Genomic DNA, 20,375 nt, shown 5'->3' with positions numbered 1-20,375 from the left:
TCCTACATTCAAGAAAAACTCATAACTATTTATGTAATGGAACTACCTAGAAATATTAATATAATTGTGGGACCTATCTATTTTTCTTTGAAAAATAAAATAAAATAAATCTTTATTTCTACTTGTTGAATTATTTCAAGAGGTTTTCATATATTCCCCCATATTACTGCAGCTCTCATAAATATGCATACATGCATTTCAATTTGCGTTTCCTGTACCACACAGTGAAGGGTTGACTTGAACATCAAAACATTGTCATTATTTTGGCTAGAGCTTCTATACCCAAAAAAGGAAGCTAAAGCTTCATGAAAAATTTAGCAGTAGTGAAATTCATTCCTTCTAATGTTTCACTCAGTGTTGTTCTTGCATTAGATCAGTGAATGGCAGGTAAAAGTGAGCAGCTCAAGTGAAATGCTAATCATCTAGCCAAAAGCACCTGAATCATCCTAAACATTTTTACTACTTTGGGGACCTGAGGGAGCAAGACTTGGGAATTGTCTGCTGAATCGCAAAGATGCCACGACATCAGAAACTTATCACCAATGAAAGTGATGGTAATTGTATTTATTATGTTAATTATTTTTTCAATTTTATATTTTGTTTTATGAGATATATGACAACTGATTGTCACAGTATATTTGCTGTGTTTTAAAAATATATTATAAAGGAAAGAAAGCATCACTCAAATCTTAAAATTTAATCTGGGTGTCTTAGAATGGTCTAGAATCTCTATATTTAAACAGTATGATTTTATTTATTTTATTGCTGGTGCTGTGGTTGAATGAAGCTTGTCTTTTGTGGTCTATTAAATTATTCTAAAACTGTAAGAACTGAAAACATTACATTGTGTGTTTTTGAATTATAAATGTATTTGAATGTTAAGAAAGACACAGATGTTAATATGTAACTTGATTGATTCACAATAAGCAGTTCTTATTGTGAATATTTATTACTGGACTCATATTTTAACTATGGTTGCATTGTCAAAGTCAGTAGGCATAACAAGATGAATCGTTGAACTGCATTTTATACATATATAGGCTGTATTGTTTAATTTAAAATAAATTGTATCTTAAAGATCAGTTCTCCTAAGACCGTATAACAATGGTATGTTTAATTTAGTATACCCAATAACCATGATACAATATACTTAGCTAAACTATTTCCAAATGTGCTTAATTGATGGTACATAAACAAAGGGGATGTATAATCTTTGCACTCAATTTTCATAGAAATGTATAGAAAGTTAACATTTTTTATACCCTATGTCTTAACTCAGTTTAACTGGAAACTGACAGATTTCTCCAGGCTGAATCACTGATCAACAATCTCTGAGATAATGTCATTGATAAATAACCATGTTTTAATGAACAACAGTCGTTCACGTAAATCACCCAATAACATGCTTTCAAATGAAGGATTGGAATGCAATGTGTATTATTTTTAATTTTCTTGGCCCACAAACAGCTCAAAGATGACACAGTAGGCTCCTTGTAACTAATGCATCTGCTATAAGTTCATTATATAGGCAAATAAGGAACCAGCTATATTGTAGGATCAGCTATATGTCACTTTCTGAGTTGGCCTGTCCTGTAGTCATTTACATTTAAGTATTGACCAGACTGCGAGCCCTTGGTCATATGAGAGCAGTGACTGAGAGCCTTATAAAAGTTATATAAGCCATACAGTACAACAAATATTGGAAACAGATCCACATGAGTTTAGCTTTGTTGGACTTATGAAGCTGAGCTTTATTTAGGTGTGTGAGTGTTAAGATAGCCACTCTAATCCATTTTCCTTAAAGCTCAATAAAGGAAAGTGCAGGCTGTTTTTCCCCTGCAGTCATTTCTGTCACACTTCAGTTTTAGGGATGTTTGTTTTTCTCAAATGAACTAAAAGTTTCAGCTTAAGGTATTCATGAACACAATAAGAAAACATTTAATTTGATATTTGTATAACATTGTAAATGAAATCTTGGCAAAGGGGACAACTTAAATTGAATCCAACAAAGTGTATTAGAATGAGTCAGACTAGTGCATCACTGTGAATCAGGCGAGCTGAACGGTCTGATACTTAATAAACTATCGAAGGTATGATCATTTTGTACTGTAGAAAATGTAACAATTTAGTGGATCCTATGAAGGGGTGAAGCTCTTTAACTGAAAAAGCATGACAGGGAATAACTTGTATCGTACCAGAGATATACAGAAACACAGTCTGTGAGGTTTTAGCACTGGCACACACAAAGACACACACATATTTGTAAGGACCCACAGACATAAACACACATGGACGAATGGGACCCAACACGTTTAGAGTGAAAAGGAACAAACAAGGAAAGCAACAACAGCTGCCAACAATCTATCATAGTCAGTATTACCAATCGGAGGCCAATTCCAAATTAAGGTGTCCGCCCCGCTGACGTGGGCCAGGCCGACCTACTTCTGACCTACCCGTGAGTCAGCTTGTTTCAGTTGCATAGGTGAGTCAGTTTGACGAAGTTTTGGTTTTGACTGCATTAATGATCTAATTGGATATGAATATCTTCACCTCAAATCACCTTGGGAACACTTGGCAACAAAGTTAACTACACCCATTTTTTAAGGAAACAAACTTGTCTGTTTCATGTTGAGTTGGAACTACTACACAATCGACAATTAAATGACGCAATACAATACTCTATCAAAAACAGTGAGACACAAATTGATGATCTTAAGGAAGAACTGAATTCTGTACAGGAACCTTTGTCTTTTCCTGTGCCAAAGGGAATTGCCTGTCATTCTTTTGGGCTTCTGGTTGTAGGTATTGATTTCACTATATCCTGCTTAACGAATGTCTGTCACTCCCACATTTCCCCTCTAAGACTTTTGTCTGCTTACTGGATCTATTGCGAGGCAGCCCTGTATCTCAGTGTATGAGACCAAAACTGCTATTTATGCCTGACACTTACAATAGATTGGTTAGACCCAGTATTCGTGTAGATTGATACAAGATCACTTAAGATAATCTGTGTTACTAAATTGTTACTACAAAAGAACTTTACAATATTCTTGTACACATGAAATGTAAACTTTATTTTGATGCAGTAGTCTTAACTTTCATCTTGACTAGAACAAAGTGCAATGTACTGATTTCCGATGAACAGATCATAAGGTGACACGAGCAGAAATGATCAACATTTTACAAAACAAGTTATTTAGTACTAAATTTGTGAAGTTATTCAATGACTCATCACTATTGAGATGAGTATTAATATTATGAAACCCAAATAAAAATAAATGATAATACAAAAATGGTGAAGATTTACACAGTGACATTAAATGGTTATGGAGACTGATAGATCTCCCTGCTCTCTGAACTAAGTATTTGTTATCACAGACAAACCATTTATACTTCACTATATACATAATATTTTACCTGGGTATTGGAGATGCATACAGATTACATGTTATTGGAAATGCATTTAACACCTTAACCTAATAAATGCAACACTCAGAATGTTAAAATTGGCAAGAACTAAATGTCTAGACAGTTGCATTTTAAACAAATTAAGATTGCTTCTTTTATCTGGACAGGTTCACGTTAACTCTGTTCACATTTTGATTTTTGAACACAACAATATGGTACCAAAATATTTTCAATTCATATCAAATGCATCAATCACAAGATAATAGTTGTTCTGCTTGTACTTTAGTTAATACATCATGCTGCTTCTTTGCCATTATATTCTGTATGCTCCATAGACATGCCTTGAACATAGCATTTACCTGTGATAGTCCTGGTTTGTTAATAGATTTGTACTGCAGATAACTGCAGCAAATATGCCTCTATTTTGTTCCCTTACCTCAGTCTGCCCCATTCCCTCACTAAAGGCCTCTGATGGAACCGAAAGGTGCTTCATTATAGGCCTCTTTGTATCCTTTGTAAAACATTACTCTCCATGTAATGATGCATGTAAAGTGCAGATCCGGTTACACAAAGACACAAATGCTAAGTCTGTAAACAGGTATTCATTATTTAACATGCGCCTTTGTTCCCATACTCATCTGACAATGGCAAACCAGATTAGGAGAATAAACTAATTGTAACCTCCCTTCCAATTTTTGCATTGAAAAGGATATGGTGACGATTATTATAATATGCCGCACATGTGCTGTTATCTAATACTGTGCGTTTAGTCAAACATTTTGTAAAAGAAGGTTTTTAAAAGAATACAAAATTGATGATTGGTATATTTTGAAGCTACATATAAACTGTACCATTAAAGTGGAACTGGCACGATTCCTAAAATCAAGGTTTTATGGGTCTTTATGTGTTGTTATAGTGTATAAGTAAGATACATACCACTCTTCCAGGTCAATGCTATCATTTAAGCAACTTTGAAAAATGTAAAATGTAAAACTTGTATATAAAACAGAAGCTTTTTTTAGCATTATTTAATTGTTAATATTTATTTATTTGTTAAACATATGGTTTTAAACTGAATGGGATAGCACAGGGGACTGTCTTGCTAGTAGTTATGGTCATATATTTATTTTCTGTTCTTTCTTGACAGTCAGCATTGAGGTGGACAATGAAGATGATGAGGATGACAAGATCGGTAGGATAATCAACTTTCTTTCATCTCGAAGACGTGTGTGGACAATGTGCTGCAGCAGCCCCAGGCCTTGTGAAATTAGGTCTGCTAAGCCTGCTGGGAGCACTTGCGCCCTCTCTTGATCCTCCAGTCAGTCAGGAGGAATGTATAGTGAAGAATTGCTAGCAAAGTGTATGTCAGCCTGTCGAACTTTAGAGCTCTGGTGTCAAACACAGTGAAGGTAGGCTGTGCTGTCAGCTTTTGTAAACCTGGTCTATATCTGAAGAGTCACCTCTGGCTGGAGGGAGGCACCCCTTTGCTCTGGACAATGCAAACAGATCTGTTTCAATTTTGCTAATTCTAATGCTTTGATGTAAATATCAGAATTATTCAATACGTACTTTTTAGTTCTAGAATTCATACTATAGGTGATAATGAATGCATACACTGCTGGATGAAGGCCTCCCCAAGATGTTTCCACTTGCTTTTGATCTAAGCTAAAGCTCTTCCATGTTATGCCTGCTAAGTTTATTATTTAATCTTCCCATGTGTCATGTGGTTGTCTTCTATGTCTTTTTAAATCTCTTGGGATCCATTCAAGGCCTTCCTTTGTCCATCTTTGGTCTGTTCTTCTTGCAATGTGTTCAGCCTTCAAATATATATATATATATTCACACTAGAAAATATCTTCAATATTGCTAACCACAACATTTCAATGTTGACATTTAAATGTTGAAATGCAATAGTCAGTAATGACCTTGATTTAATTTAAGCACCATACAAGAACAGCAGGGTTAAAAAACTAAAAACCTTTAGATAAAGCATTTTCTGTAGATGGGGTGAATTCAATTACCCCTTTATCCCCAGATATGGATTTTAAATGGTAGTATAATTCAGGGAGAAAGGGCTATAGAACAAATACATCATTAATTACAAACTTGTAGCCTATTGTGTTTTGATTTATACTTATAATGGACCCTGATAGAATGTATCTCCGTTTACGACATACTGAAAAGGCAGGACCCCATTAATTAACATGAGTTTCAGTGGGAGATTACTCTGGTTAAAACAGACTCGTTTATGTAGTTTGCAGTTTGTGGGTAGGTCAAAGTTTTGATTTGGTCTATCCCAAATTCTTACTAGATATTCTGTGTAAATTATGCAAAACACGTATGAGTTTCAGTGTTCTGAGGGCCAACACAGGTTTCTTTTTAAGCAAACCCATTCACAGACACACAGAGAAGCAACCTTTACAAGTGTAACATTAGTGAAAGGCTTTGTTCCTACCACTCAACTCATGTCTTGTCTTTTAATTCTGGGGCTCTAATTTTACAGATGTCTGGTTCAAATAACTACTGTACTCAAGTGATAGGTAACAGATAACAGGCCCTGGGATTACCTTGGGAACTTGACTCTGTAAAGAGACCTGACCTCCTTAGAACACACCTGATTGTAGTTCAGAAAGGATTGAGAAAAGCAGTATAGGCATAAGAAACCTAATAATAATTTTGCCTTTCCTGAGTAATCATTCCATTGCAATGTAATGGTAATTTGATTTAGGAAGATTTCACTACATCTTTGAATAGTGAAGTTTTGATCAGCTATGGTACCACCATTGTTAGAATCTTTGCAGTACACTTAGCAGTAGGTGTTGATACATTACATTGTCTTTGATTCCAATTACAGTCTCAGTTTTCTTTTCCCCAGGTTAAATAAAAGGGACCTTTTTATATATATATATATATATATATATATATATATATATATGCTATAAATCTGGATTTTAGAAAATCCCCAATCAGATCAGATCTTTCCAGATTAGTGATCTTTTGCCTGAGATCTTTGCACACAGTTCTGACATTCCCTGCATGTACTGACTGAACTGCTATTGTTGCAAACCATGCTTTTATACCCAGTTGGGAATCAGCTTCCATAGGTTTAGTGAAACTAGCAGAGAGCCAAAGAAGCAATGGAAGGATTACAGCATTTAAACATGAAAACTTTGATTTTCAACATTTTACAAGGTATGAATACATCTGAACATAGTGTATTTAGAAATGAGGTATTTGACAGACATGCTACTGACATAATAATGATAGTCTTCAATTGTTCTTACACATTTTCTGCCTTAAAAGAATATACTAAGGATGAAGGATATCTTTATAGAAGTGCACTTCTGACTGAATACTGAACATGATTTGCATTAATCAGGAGAAGAGATAACGGGAGGCATCCTTTGGCTGCAGTCATTTTTTAAAATTTACAATAATATGTCTGAAGCTAAATTACTGCAATGGGCTGAAATCCAGACGTAAGGGGAGTAATAATTCTAAGCCATTATCTCTGACCTTACTGATACATCCATTTATGGGGAAAGCTTTGAGACACATCTTGAAATTTAGCACTAAAGCACACACATATTGACTAAAAAGCACTTTAATGTAAGTGTGAGTGCATCTATAAATTAATTTATGATAAATCTACAGAAAGCTGTGGTGAGTTCATATACGTAGATGTGTCAGTTAGAGTAAATTGGACTCTTATCTTCAGCTTTTGAATCTGTTAGCCATTCCTTTAGTCTGAGTCTAAACAACATTAGCTCACATGGTCTGCGGACATTTGAACAAAAAACAAACCCACTATACCAAAAGGCTAGCACCTGTGCATGGTAGGTTTATGTTTGAAATCACTGTGACAGGCTTATAAAGATCAGTGTTACCCAACCAGTGTGCTGTGGTACACTTGGGTGCCTTTAGGCTTGAACAGGTGTGCTATGGAACACATGAGAACAAATAAATACATAAAAATAAACCTTAATGACAACCTTATTTTTCTAGGGACTGTAATCCTAACCCTAGCCCAATCCACAATGTAAACCTAATTCTTACCTATCATTTAAATGTAAAATGTTGATAAATGACTTAAAATAGTACTCTCTAAACAACATAAATATATGAGGTTCCTACAATATTTATACCTAATTAAAACTGATCAAATTTTCAATTTTTTGAGATAATGTATTCTTTATAAATAATTCCTAATAGAATTTCACAGATCTTTACATCAGGACAAGCTCAGGTTTCTCTCTGAAAGTATTTTTTTTTTGTTACAATGGTGTGGGCGGGTGGAAGGGGTTGGGAAATGCTGGTATCGATGACTAATGCTGTCATGTAGTAATGTGTCAGGCTAGCTTGTTCCCCAACTGGGGAGACTGAGAGGAGAATGAGGGAGCAAGGGAGGTAGGGGGGAGATATGAAAGTGTAATGTAGAGGTTAGCACAGGATTGATCTGGAAAAGTTACTTGCCATCTACCCAGTATCTGTAAACTGTAGTGGAGCACCTTCCTTTGGTAGTTGTTTTCGTAATTCATAATTATAAAAAGACATGCATTTTTTCAGTAGGTGTAACTTGAGTGCCAAAACAGCATGTGTATCGCTCACCTTGCACTATGCTGGAGGTATCCAAGTTTTTAGAGTTTTTTTTTTTGCTGATATAATTCACTCTCTACACCATGTTATGAATTATTCAGTTGGTTTGTTGAGTGCCAGAAATCTCTTTAGTTTTTACATTGCTTTCAAAACCAAAATGTTAGCTTTGTGTGTGGGAGTACGAAAAACTGCAGCAGCAACAATATTGGCACCTACAATCTTTCAAAATAGTATATGTAAAATTGGGCACTCAACTTACACACACAGAAGAACACAGAACACATATGCTTCTCTACCAATTCGCATTTCTTTATTTTATAACACAATAATAATAATAATAATAATAATAATAATAATAATAATAATAATAATAATAATAATAATAATAATACATTATTATAATAAATATCTGTTCTGGGTATGGATTGTTTAAACATTGTTAATACATGTTTAAGATTAATTGTTACAACAATTATGTTTTCTGTCCTTTTGCTAGCCCAGTTCTCTGTAATTTAATTGATTAGCTGAACTAATGGATGCATTTAATACTTTCCTATACTATAATAATGTTATACCCAGTGCACAGTGAATCAACAGAAACTTCAAATCCAACAGCTGTAAAAAGAAATATTCAATCTTAACTTTAAAAGAATAGTATATATATTTAACAGACCATAAACTAGAATAATTCAGTTGGCACAAGAAACAGAGGGCACTGTGACCCTCCTAATAAGTAACTGAGCTTGATACCTCTGGTCAGTTATGCGTTTTATATTTACAGTTCTCAGGATGTATCAGACATGTTTCCTTTACTTGTCTTGTGGTTGCTATCTTGTCTCTTTCACCTGAATAATTTATGTTAAGTTAAACTAAGCTCGTATTAATGTGGTGGCTGCAGTGGCCCTCCTCATTACCCAGGGTAAACTGTATAAATTGAAGTGCATAAGCATAAGCAAAGTCAATCCAGTGCCTGCCTGGCACTCAGTTAGTATTAAAATCAAATAAAGGTATATTTGATGTGTTTCTTCTTAAAGGGCAGGCAGTTACAGAAACATACATGGATACAAAGATTATATATACAGATCCCAGTGTTACCATAGGGATTTCAGTACAAATGAGCATTATATTCCACTAAGAAAGCTTTATTTCTTTGCTGTGCAGCTAAAATACATGAAAAACAAGTATCAGATGAAGCACAAATAGCTTGGTTAGCTTCTCGTGTCTTTCGAAAACCTATACTGCTGCCCAGTTGAAATCTGATGTCCTATATGACCTCTAAATAACTCCTTGCCTTCATCACTGCTATTGACAACACAGTGTTACAAGAGAAACTTCGTATCCATACAAAGTAAGAGACTTACAACTTGTCACCTACCGTGCGGTGCTTTCCAGAGCAGACTCGGGTAACATTTGTGAGTCTTCCATTTCCCACTGTAGGCTCCTCACAAGCAGGAACACTGACCTGGACTATTTTCTCAGTCAACATTGTTTCATGACATTTTAAATAATAATCTCTGTTTCTTTCTTGCTCTCCTTCATACAGTGATATGCCTACATGTAAGTGACAGTGGAGAAGATATTTATTTGAGTCGTATTGCTTTATATTTGTCTTTGAATGTTTAAGATACAAGTTCAGGGGAAGAGGGGTCTGAAGAGGAGAGGAAGCACAGCAAGCCTGCGAAGAAAGTGAACTCAAGGAAAAGGGGAACAAAGGCCACGAAGGAAAAGTCGAAAGATGACACTGGCAAAGGGAAGGGCAAGAGGAGAAATGACAGAGGGGGGAACAGGAAAACACAAGACGACACAGAGGAGACGCCAAAGCACAAGAAGAACAGAAAGAACGAGAGGACCAGAAAACAGGCCTCTGAGGAAGAGGAGGAGGATGAGAATGACGCCAAGAGGAAAAAGAAAGGCAGAAATACTAAAGAGGAGCAACGTAGTGTTGATGTAAAAGACAAGAAAAAAAGAAAAAAGGACTCAAAGGCAAAGGTTAAAAAGAATGACAAAAATGACAAGAAGAAAAAGAAGAAGGCGGAGTCGAGGTAAAATATTTTGTTTTGGAATGGCATCATAACAATCTCAATCAAATGAGACACGAAGTTCAACAAAGTTCAAAGTAGGGAGTATTTTCACACTGTTTAATTTTACACAATAATGATCACGTAATTATGTGATATGGATCATTTAACACTAAATATCACATATATCTTTATATAATATACAAATTACTTCAGATCCAGTCACCAAACACCAGCACCAGTCTAAATCAGTGATCTATGTATCCTTCAAATGAACACACGTGATCCACCTGTACTGACATGCGCATCTAACAGAGGTCAAAAAATATGAAAACTGTGAGGTCTCTATTGCTGTTCTTCCAGTTCCAATTCTGAGGATTCGTCCGAGGAAGAAGAATCCCTTACTGAGGAAGAACTAGCGAAGCTGAAGGAGGCTGTGGAGGAAAGGAAGAAGCTCATTTCTATCTTGAGAAACAAACCATGGCGCATGAAGAAAAAACTGGAGACCCTTAAGTAGGTGAAGCTAAGGATTTATGAATGGCATGTCAGTCCAGCACTGTGTTCTGGAAGGTCATAGCATGTTTTGTTTCTTGTCCAAATTCCATCCTTTCTTTAATAAACAGAATTGATGAAGCTGCCCAGAATGACCAGCTTTGCCCACCATAACTTATCAGAATGTTATAACTGATGACTCGGCCCCCTTGTATTTTATCCATTTGAAATACTAAGTGTACAGGAAATGGCATGTGGTTAAATCTCTGTGGTTTGTTTTTATCCTTTTTATCCAGGGAGGCACAGGAGTTTGTAGAGAAATTTGAAGGCGCCCTTGGCAAAGGAAAAGGTCGAAAATTTTATGCATTCAAAGTGATGATGCTAAAGGTAAGGTTCACTTAACAATATAATTCATTCTCCTTGTAAGAGCATGGCTGACTTAAAATCAATTTCAATCTTTTTCTAATAGTGTTTACTGTCGGTGTTTTAACAGTAGAAATGTATGGAGAACAATTTGTGCCAAAATCCAAAACAAATATTAAGAAATTAATAAATGCATGAATTATGAAAAGAAAACATTAGCTAAATAAATAAGTATGTTTTTCAATTTTTGAATTAATTACACATTTCCACAAATGTAAAATAAATACCATGTGTAAAACAAATGAATTTTCTTTCATTTGGATTACACACCAGCTGAATTCCGGTGCAATAGCTCCACCTTGTGGTTACACTACAAAGTAATACTTGTAACAGTTTATTTTTCCTTTCAGAAATGGATGAAGTTTCAGCGTGATTTTGAGAACTTCAAAACAGCTTGTATACCTTGGGAAATGAAAATTAAGGAAATAGAAAGTAAGGCAGTCTTATTTGTACATTGCACAGTAAAAGAAAACATCTAATGTGTCAAGAAATAAAGCTGTTTCTGCTGGAAAGGCTTTAGGTTAAAATGTAAGTCTCACATTGTGTGCTTGACACTGTTCAGTACAGTAATGTTAAGTTCAACTGCGACTTGAAGATATCCAATAAACCTTGAGGGGGAAGAGTATTTAGTTGAATAGCTGAATTTATAGATAAAGGTATTGCTTAAAAATAATTATGATGGCTTTAATTTGATTATGCTTGAAATGGATATATTGTTGTACTTGGAACAGCAGCCACACTTTGACATGAATTGTCAAATTGCAAACAATTCTAACCATTTATGTGGCCTTTTAAGGTCATTTCGGTTCCTCTGTTGCCTCCTATTTCATTTTCCTAAGATGGATGTATGGAATCAATATGGTTTTGTTTGGCTTGACCTTTGGCCTTGTTATGGTTCCTGAGGTAAGAAAACTGTTAGTAATTTTGTAATGTTACATATTACACATACAATTGAATAACAATCTATATTCTTCTTATAAATAAATACAATATAATGTAATCACAAAACAAAATAAATAATCACTCAATTTGAGCTTTTCCTTTGTGGCACTATATCTGAAAATGATACAGACTCAACGGACTCATGGCATAAAATACACAATGTATTCTCTTCAGTGTTCGGCTACGTTTTGAAGTGTCAGTGTTTTCTTTTCAAGGCACTAATGGGGAAGCCTTATGGCACTATGCCTAGGAAGACTGTACCAAGAAACGAGGAAGCCACGGCTATGGACTTCGCTGTATTGTGGGACTTTGGAGTGAGATTCTTGTTTTGTATTATAAACCTTTCACTGATAAGACAACAGCTTTCCAGGAATTATATTCAATGTCTTTTGTGTAGAAAACACAAACAATAGAATAACAGTTGTATCACAGATAAATCATGTTTTTCTTCTTATTTCTTTTAACTTGGAATAGCTGCAACAAACAGAAGGTTGATATTGTGTATTATTTTCCAGGGATACGCTAAGTACTCAGTGCTGTTCTATGGCTACTACAACAACCAGCGTGCTGTTGGGTGGCTTAAATTCCGCATGCCCTTGTCCTACTTTCTAGTCGGAGTGGGAACAATTGCTTACAGCTTCATGGTGGTGATAAGAACGTGAGTATTCAGTACTTTGGATTAAAAAAAACATCCAGTCATATTTTTGTCTTAGTTTTTTCAATAGTCTAAGTTTAGTTCTGAGTCTATTGCTTGAGTCAGTGATTCCTTTCATCATGGCAGGAGATATATTACACTGGCCTGCAGGCCTTTAAAACTCTTATGTGGGATTCACTGTGTCTTTTTATGAGATGGTATGTTTGTTTGATAAACTGTATTCTTCCTACCTTTTCCTCCAACTGTGTGTGCACATTGTCATTTGACTATGCAATTAACCCTATATGAAAATAGGTAATTGGTAATATTTTAATATAATTCCTCACATACACTTCAGTTTTTGCAATCAATGGACAATATTGTGTTTTATCATTCTGCCTGTCCATCTTATCATAATCAAATTATTAGTGTAATCTTAACCTGAATCACAACACATTTGTTAAAACTGTTTGGACAAGAACATCCGTGGATATTGACTGCTGTTTTGTTTGAACAAGAACAACGGTCTGCATTTTGGTTAAAAAAAACGAAAACAGAATTTGCATTTGCAGAAATCTCACATTTGCATTTGAAGCTATGGAAAAAAACATTCCTATATCAGTTTGTGATCAAGTGTATTGTGGGTAAAAGCATTTAGTGTAGTTTGTTATTGAGATGAAGCTGAAAAATAATATGTATGTGCAAACATCTGTTACCCATAGAATGGCGAGAAATGCAAATGAAGAGGGTGGAGGAGATGACACCAGTTTTAACTTCAGCTGGAAAATGTTTACCAGCTGGGATTACCTCATTGGCAATCCTGAAACAGCTGACAACAAGTTTGCCTCCATAACCACTAGCTTTAAGGTATTTAATTTCCAGTTCTAAAACAAAGTGGCTGTTTTAGAAACATATCTATTTTTAATTTTGTGCAGTGTTTGTTGCATAAGGTTTGTTTGTTTAACAAGGAAGTATTTTTATCAGGCGAGCTAGGGCATGATCAGACAACTTTAAATATGGTATGTGTCATGCCCTAACTGATTCACAGTTCGCTCATAGCTTTCAGTGTCTCGTTCCTGGTTTGTCTGATGTAAGGTGGTAAACAGAGTTAGGGCTGGATTAAATCAAAACTTTGACCCACCCGCTAATAGAAAACTACAGAACTGTACTCAGTTGCGACAGCATTTTTAGTAAGATGCCACTTTCTTCTAATCATAAATGTAACCGCTATGATGTACAGTGAGGGAAAAAAGTATTTGATCCCCTGCTGATTTTGTACGTTTGCCCACTGACAAAGAAACGATCAGTCTATAATTTTAATGGTAGGTGTATTTTAACAGTGAGAGACAGAATAACAACACAAAAATCCAGAAAAACGCATTTAAAAAAAGTTATACATTGATTTGCATGTTAATGAGGGAAATAAGTCACCAAGAAAACAATTGGTAACACACTATGCCGTGAAGGACTGAAATCCTGCAGCGCCCGCAAGGTCCCCCTGCTCAAGAAAGCACATGTACAGGCCCTTCTGAAGTTTGCCAACATCTGAATGATTCAGAGGAGAACTGGGTGAAAGTGTTGTGGTCAGATGAGACCAAAATCGAGCTCTTTGGCATCAACTCAACTCGCCGTGTTTGGAGGAGGAGGAATGACCCCAAGAACACCATCCCCACCGTCAAACATGGAGGTGGAAACATTATGCTTTGGGAGTGTTTTTCTGCTAAGGGGACAGGACAACTGCACCGCATCAAAGGGACGATGGACGGGGCCATGTACCGTCAAATCTTGGGTGAGAACCTCCTTCCCTCAGCCAGGGCATTGAAAATGGGTCGTGGATGGGTATTCCAGCATGACAATGACCCAAAACCCACAGCCAAGACAACAAAGGAGTGGCTCAAGAAGAAGCACATTAAGGTCCTGGAGTGGCCTAGCCAGTCTCCAGACCTTAATCCCATAGAAAATCTGTGGAGGGAGCTGAAGGTTCGAGTTGCCAAACGTCAGCCTCGAAACCTTAATGACTTGGAGAGGATCTGCAAAGAGGAGTGGGACAAAATCCCTCCTGAGATGTGTGCAGACCTGGTGGTCAACTACAAGAAACGTCTGACCTCTGTGATTGCCAACAAGGGTTTTGCCACCAAGTACTAAGTCGAAGGGGTCAAATACTTATTTCCCTCATTAACATGCAAATCAATTTATAACTTTTTTTAAATGCGTTTTTCTGGATTTTTGTGTTGTTATTCTGTCTCTCACTGTTAAAATACACCTACCATTAAAATTATAGACTGATCATTTCTTTGTCAGTGGGCAAACGTACAAAATCAGTAGGGGATCAAATACTTTTTTCCCTCACTGTACAGGTTTGCAGTTTGCTATTAACGGGTGGGTCAAAATTTCGATTTAATCCAGCCCTTAGTTTAGTTGACAGTTTTATTTCAGTCACAGTTTCTGTCAAGATGAGTACCATGGCTCTGAACCAATCACATCGCTTCAGTTTTGAACAATTGTCTGCCAGTGCCTGGTCTCTGTTATACTGATTTTGGGGAAGAGGAGTTTTGAAATCTGAGCAAATCTCTCACGAAACTAAATAGTCACACAACCATTTATTCAATCAGACTCTTTCGGTGACAGACATAATCCACAAAGCCCATATTTTTTGTAGTCTACAACATTGTACACTAGATACATACTGTACTGGAAACTGCTAGCTCATGCTCTGCTGTTAATTCAAATGTACCTGGGATGTGCTGAGGTCCGTGTAATCCGTGAGCATCTTTCTTCCAGGAATCCATCGTGGAAGAGCAAGAAAATCGTAAAGAAGAAAACATTCATCTGACTCGCTTCCTGCGGGTGCTCGCTAACTTCCTCGTGCTGTGCTGCCTCGCTGGGAGTGGCTACCTCATCTATTTCGTAGTGAGGAGGTCTCAGAAGTTTGCGCTAGAGGGCCTGGAGAACTATGGCTGGTGGGAGAGGAATGAAGTACGTATAAACTGGAGATGATCCCCCAGCATTGTCAATCAATATTAAACATGCCAATTAGTATTTTTACATTGGAGCTAAAGTAAAATGTATACTAATAAAATACCTTTTATTTTTTCCCGTTAGAAGTGGAAAGATCATTTTATTTTTCTGTGATGTCATTAACCTTGCAATCTTGTGTATATGCAGATATTATTAATGGACTTTAGACATTGTTAAACCATGTAAGTTGTCTTAAGGCATCTTCTATAATAACCTAATAATACAAATGAATAATTTCTACTTGATAAGGTGAATATGGTGATGTCACTGCTAGGGATGTTCTGCCCAACACTATTTGATGTTATCAGCGCTTTGGAAAACTATCACCCTCGAATCGCTCTGCAGTGGCAGCTGGGGCGCATATTTGCCCTGTTTCTCGGCAACCTATACACCTTCATCATCGCACTCATGGATGAGATCAATCTAAAAGTAAGCTGTCTAACAATTTTAATATTAAAATGTATTCATATACATATATTCTTTTACTTTAGCAATTATAATGAGATATTCTATCTTACCATGGTTCATCACACCAAATCTCCATGTAAGGAATATATCAAATGAATGCCAGAAAGGGGAAAAATTAAGTCTTGTGGACTTTCCTGCAATAAAGAAATGACTGCTTAATTAACTGTAGCGAGAAGAGGAGGACATGGTCAAGTTCAATATGACAATATGGGAAGCAAGTCTTTACAATGGGACTTTGACAGGAAATGCAACTGCCCCCCCTATCAATGTGGATCCTGCCGATGTCCCAAGGGGTCCCTGCTGGGAAACTATGGTTGGACAGGTAACACATTCCCGTACTGCTGTGTTTTCTCTAGCTACCCTTATGCCAGTTTAGTTTTGTAAATGTACTATAGTAAACATGCCTTAGAAACATCATAGTATCCAGCAATATTTCAGATAAAATATACATTTTTCGTATCGTCTCCCTTTTCATAGTCATGTGACATATAGCAATGTGGAACTCTGCTTCTGGAAAAGGGCTTTGTTGTACTTGTAAATTAACAATGCAAATAAACATGAATTTGGTACATTTTTGAAATTGTGAATTCTGAACTCTCTATCTGATGCATTGACAGGAGTTTGTGCGTCTCACTGTTTCTGACACTATGACCACGTATATAACACTTCTGATTGGAGACTTTGTTAGGGCTGTCTTTGTACGATTCTTCAATTACTGCTGGTGCTGGGATTTGGAGTATGGCTTTGTAAGTATTGCTGAGGCACCCAGAACCGATTGCAGTGTGTTTACAGTTCTAGTAACTTTATAGTTTTTACTTTACAGTTTAACTATATCTCAGAAAGATGGGTTCCTTCTGTTGCATGAAATGGCATAGATATGAAAAAAATTAGAGTGTATCATTCAGGAGATTCATGTGCTTTAGAGCAGAGAACACAAATGACAGAAGTGCATGAATAGATTTGCATGCTTAGTTAGGTGTAATACAAATCAGTAATGAAAACTGGGTTGTGAATTTCTTTCACCCATGTATATTATTCTTTCTGTCTTCAAGCCTTCATACTCAGAGTTTGATATCAGTGGGAATGTCCTTGGCCTCATTTTCAATCAAGGAATGATCTGGTATGTAAGACATTTACTTAGATATTTCATGTTCTCACTTGTGGGCATCGTAAACTTATGAACCCAATTAATGCACTTTGCAGATAGATTACATTATTTGAGAGTGAAATGGTTGGCAGACTATTTGATTCAATTACATCGGCTCTTACATAATAATGTCAGACTACCATATTCACAAATATTTTCACATGTAGCAATGGCCTAGCATAATCATTTATAGTGCCACTGAATATAATTGCTTTAATGTGGTGCTGTGAAAGTAAACATCGCACGAGCCTACAAGCTGATCTACCAAAGGGGGGATGGTGGGGAAAGAAGTGTGAGACTAAAAATGAATGTTTCGAGGGCAGGTGCTTCATCATTGACTTCACTTTGTGTTTATCGCTTATCCCCTAAGGATGGGTGCCTTTTACGCCCCCTGCCTTCCAGCCATCAATGTTCTTCGGCTCCATGTGTCCATGTACCTGCAGTGCTGGGCTGTAATGTGCTGTAATGTTCCTCAAGAGAGAGTATTTAAGGCCTCTGGCTCCAACAATTTCTACATGGCCATGCTGCTTGTTATCCTGTTCCTGTCCACTCTGCCAGCCGTCTATACCATTGTTTCTATCCCACCCTCCTTCGACTGTGGGCCCTTCAGGTAAGAAAGCTCAATCCGCAAAGCAGACACATCACTTTCACCCCCTGAGCCTTTTCACATTGACTGTAAATGATATTTATAAGATGCAGTTCCACTAGAGGGCACTGTCTGTATGAGCTATGTCTTCCTGTGGATTTGAGCTCTGTACTGGTATTGATAGTATATCTGTGTGTGTGTTTTGTACCTTAACTGTCATGCTGTAACAACTGTAATTATCAGTCTTATTTACATTTAATAGTAGTTTGATACCAGTGTTCTATTACAATCTTTCACAGACAATGTTGGTTTAAACAGACCAAAAACCTAATTTATTCTTATAGTTTATTTATTTATTTATTGTTTTATTTAGTGGGAAAGACAGGATGTTTGATGTCATTCAAGAAACACTGGAGAGTGATTTTCCAGCCTGGTTTGGGAAAGTTTTCAGTTATGCCTCAAATCCTGGACTGATTCTTCCATTCATATTGCTCATGGTGTAAGTAAATCAGTCAAGTTTTGCTTTATAGATTATTTTCTCAGAAACATCTTAACATTGTGTTACAATGGGGCATAGTAAAAATACAGTAGAATAGTTATATAAAAAATAGAAAAGAAATAATAAAATACAAAACCTATAATCAGATTTTCATCATTCAGATTAGACTTCCACTGCTTAAAATAGTTCTGTGAGTAGAAACATCAGATCAAGCTATTTGATTATAGTAAATTCAGTGTAGTGTAATAAATAAGTTTTTAAATAAACATCAGAAAATAATCTCCCAAAGTATCATGTACAATATTTACATTGTACATTTGTACATGGTATAGTAATAACACAATACGAAATATTTTATTGAAATTGTTATTAAAATGCTGTAACTGCATTATAGCAATGTTCTGAATATTTTGTTGGGTTGTTGTTACCGATTATCTTTCACATTAATTGGAAAACGTTGTTTGTGGTTATTCACAGAACAAAAATAATCCTTTTATCATTCGTTTCCGTCTCAGTTTAGCAATCTACTACCTGCAGTCCACATCCAAAGCATACAAGGCTGCAAATCTAGACCTGAAGAAGAAACTTCAGACCGTAAGTCACATTATGAACTTAATGTTTTCATTTGGAAATGTACACAAGAATATAAGAAAGGCTACAAGAGAAAGGGAGCCCTCATTTCTGCTTTTTGAATTTGTTTTTGGAATAGGTTTTAGCTATGCATTTCTTATTTTCCTTCAGATGTAAAGGAAATATAATCACAGTGACATTGCTGTCTGATTATGTTTACAGGAGGTAACATTCCTCTTGATTAGACTTGGATAAATCACTGATAAAACCAAGCTGATACTCGATATTTTGAAACCTACAGTTAAATATAATTATGCAAATATAACCCAAGGTGATACTACTTGGGATAAAGTCATGAACCGCAGGTACACTCATCTTGTCTTAATTGATTGTGTTTTCTTACCCAGCAAAATGAGGAGAATAAAAAGAAAAACAAAAAGGCAGCTTTAAAAGCAGCAAGTGACTTGGAGGAAGCCAAAAATGCTGTTGCTCAGTCCACACAGGATAACAGCACAAGACAAAATAACACGAAAGGTAGGCGATAGGGTCATCTTTGTCTGCTGTTATGCCATAAGTCATAACAAAACAGGGCCATTAGCCATTTTAGCAGAAAAAACAAAGTCAGGGCTTCATAGTGAAAATCACTTTCAATATAATAAGTGACATGTGATTGAAGCTGTGTTATCAAAACCTAAAGATAAACTTTTTTTTTTCAGTTTAAATGCTGTATTGGTGCTGATGTTTGTTATCATTTCTCTGTTCAAGCCGATATGAAAGCAGGAAGCAGAGAAGGAGAGATGTCCAGTAGCGGGCAGAACCCTGGACAACAGTGCCCTTCAAACGGAGGGGTAGTACATCCCGGGGGGCTCCCACCTCCTAGAATCACTGTGACTCGCCCCCCAGGCCCGAGGGCTCCAGGAATGCCTGGGTATTTACCTGGATACTCACGGCATCCAGTACCACGACCACAGAGGGGTCCAAATCCTTACCGGTACTGAACTGGCTGTGTACATTTTTGACGGATTGTATCAGTGATTTGAACCTTAAATATTACAGTGCACTTTAAAAAAGCGAAAAAGCTTTTATAGTTATTCCAGAACTTTCCATGGAGATGTTATGCTTCACTGAAGTCTCTTAATTTACAAGAAAGAGAACCCAATGCAATTGATGAACATTTTATAAAAGAGTTGAATTACAAGTTACAGATACAAAAATCAATTTTCTAAAATTTGTTTTCAATAGTTGTCGCTGTTGATCAATGTTAATGTTAAATATTTATATTGTTTATTTTATTGAATATATTATGAAGATTTCAAACACTCTTCTCCTACTTTCCCTATCAACAAGGCACTCAGGAAACAATGAATGTTATAATTTCAATACTGTTTTTATTTATTGGAAATGTTACTTTTTATTTATCTCTCAGAATAAATATTTCACAATTAAAGCTTCCATGTACTATTTTTATTTTATGTATGCACTTTTTTATGGGAAAACAGTATGCTGTTTATAGAAGCCTTCTCTTATTGCATAAACATATCTCACATGACCATAAAGGTCTAATTATTCACTCT

General features: G+C 36.1%; 1 protein-coding gene across 1 annotated transcript; it reads left to right on the top strand.

The window, feature by feature from the left end:
* The first annotated feature begins 514 nt into the window (after nt 1–514).
* On the top strand, nt 515–20,174 carry tmc1 (transmembrane channel-like 1). The gene is made up of 20 exons (XM_066711752.1): nt 515–554; nt 4,556–4,600; nt 9,629–10,046; nt 10,386–10,535; nt 10,811–10,901; nt 11,288–11,369; nt 11,734–11,840; nt 12,095–12,193; nt 12,395–12,537; nt 13,236–13,380; nt 15,295–15,489; nt 15,781–15,960; nt 16,169–16,321; nt 16,617–16,745; nt 17,052–17,119; nt 17,517–17,756; nt 18,106–18,231; nt 18,747–18,825; nt 19,209–19,335; nt 19,567–20,174. The coding sequence occupies exons 1-20, from the start codon at nt 515–517 to the stop codon at nt 19,797–19,799; spliced, it is 2,850 nt and encodes a 949-aa protein (XP_066567849.1). The 3' UTR covers nt 19,800–20,174.
* The last annotated feature ends 201 nt before the right edge of the window (nt 20,175–20,375 follow it).

This window comes from Amia ocellicauda, chromosome 8, assembly GCF_036373705.1.
Source record: "Amia ocellicauda isolate fAmiCal2 chromosome 8, fAmiCal2.hap1, whole genome shotgun sequence".
NCBI lineage: Eukaryota > Metazoa > Chordata > Actinopteri > Amiiformes > Amiidae > Amia > Amia ocellicauda.
The sequence above is the reverse complement of the archived record's forward strand: the minus strand, read 5'-3'. Positions and strand labels throughout refer to the sequence as shown.

Excerpts from the sequence above, each read along its gene's own strand:
- tmc1 (XM_066711752.1), top strand. The coding sequence starts at position 515 with ATGCCACGACATCAGAAACTTATCACCAATGAAAGTGATG. Across the intron at positions 10,536-10,810 it reads AAAAAACTGGAGACCCTTAA|GGAGGCACAGGAGTTTGTAG; the intron begins GTAGGTGAAGCT and ends CTTTTTATCCAG. Across the intron at positions 13,381-15,294 it reads CCATAACCACTAGCTTTAAG|GAATCCATCGTGGAAGAGCA; the intron begins GTATTTAATTTC and ends TCTTTCTTCCAG.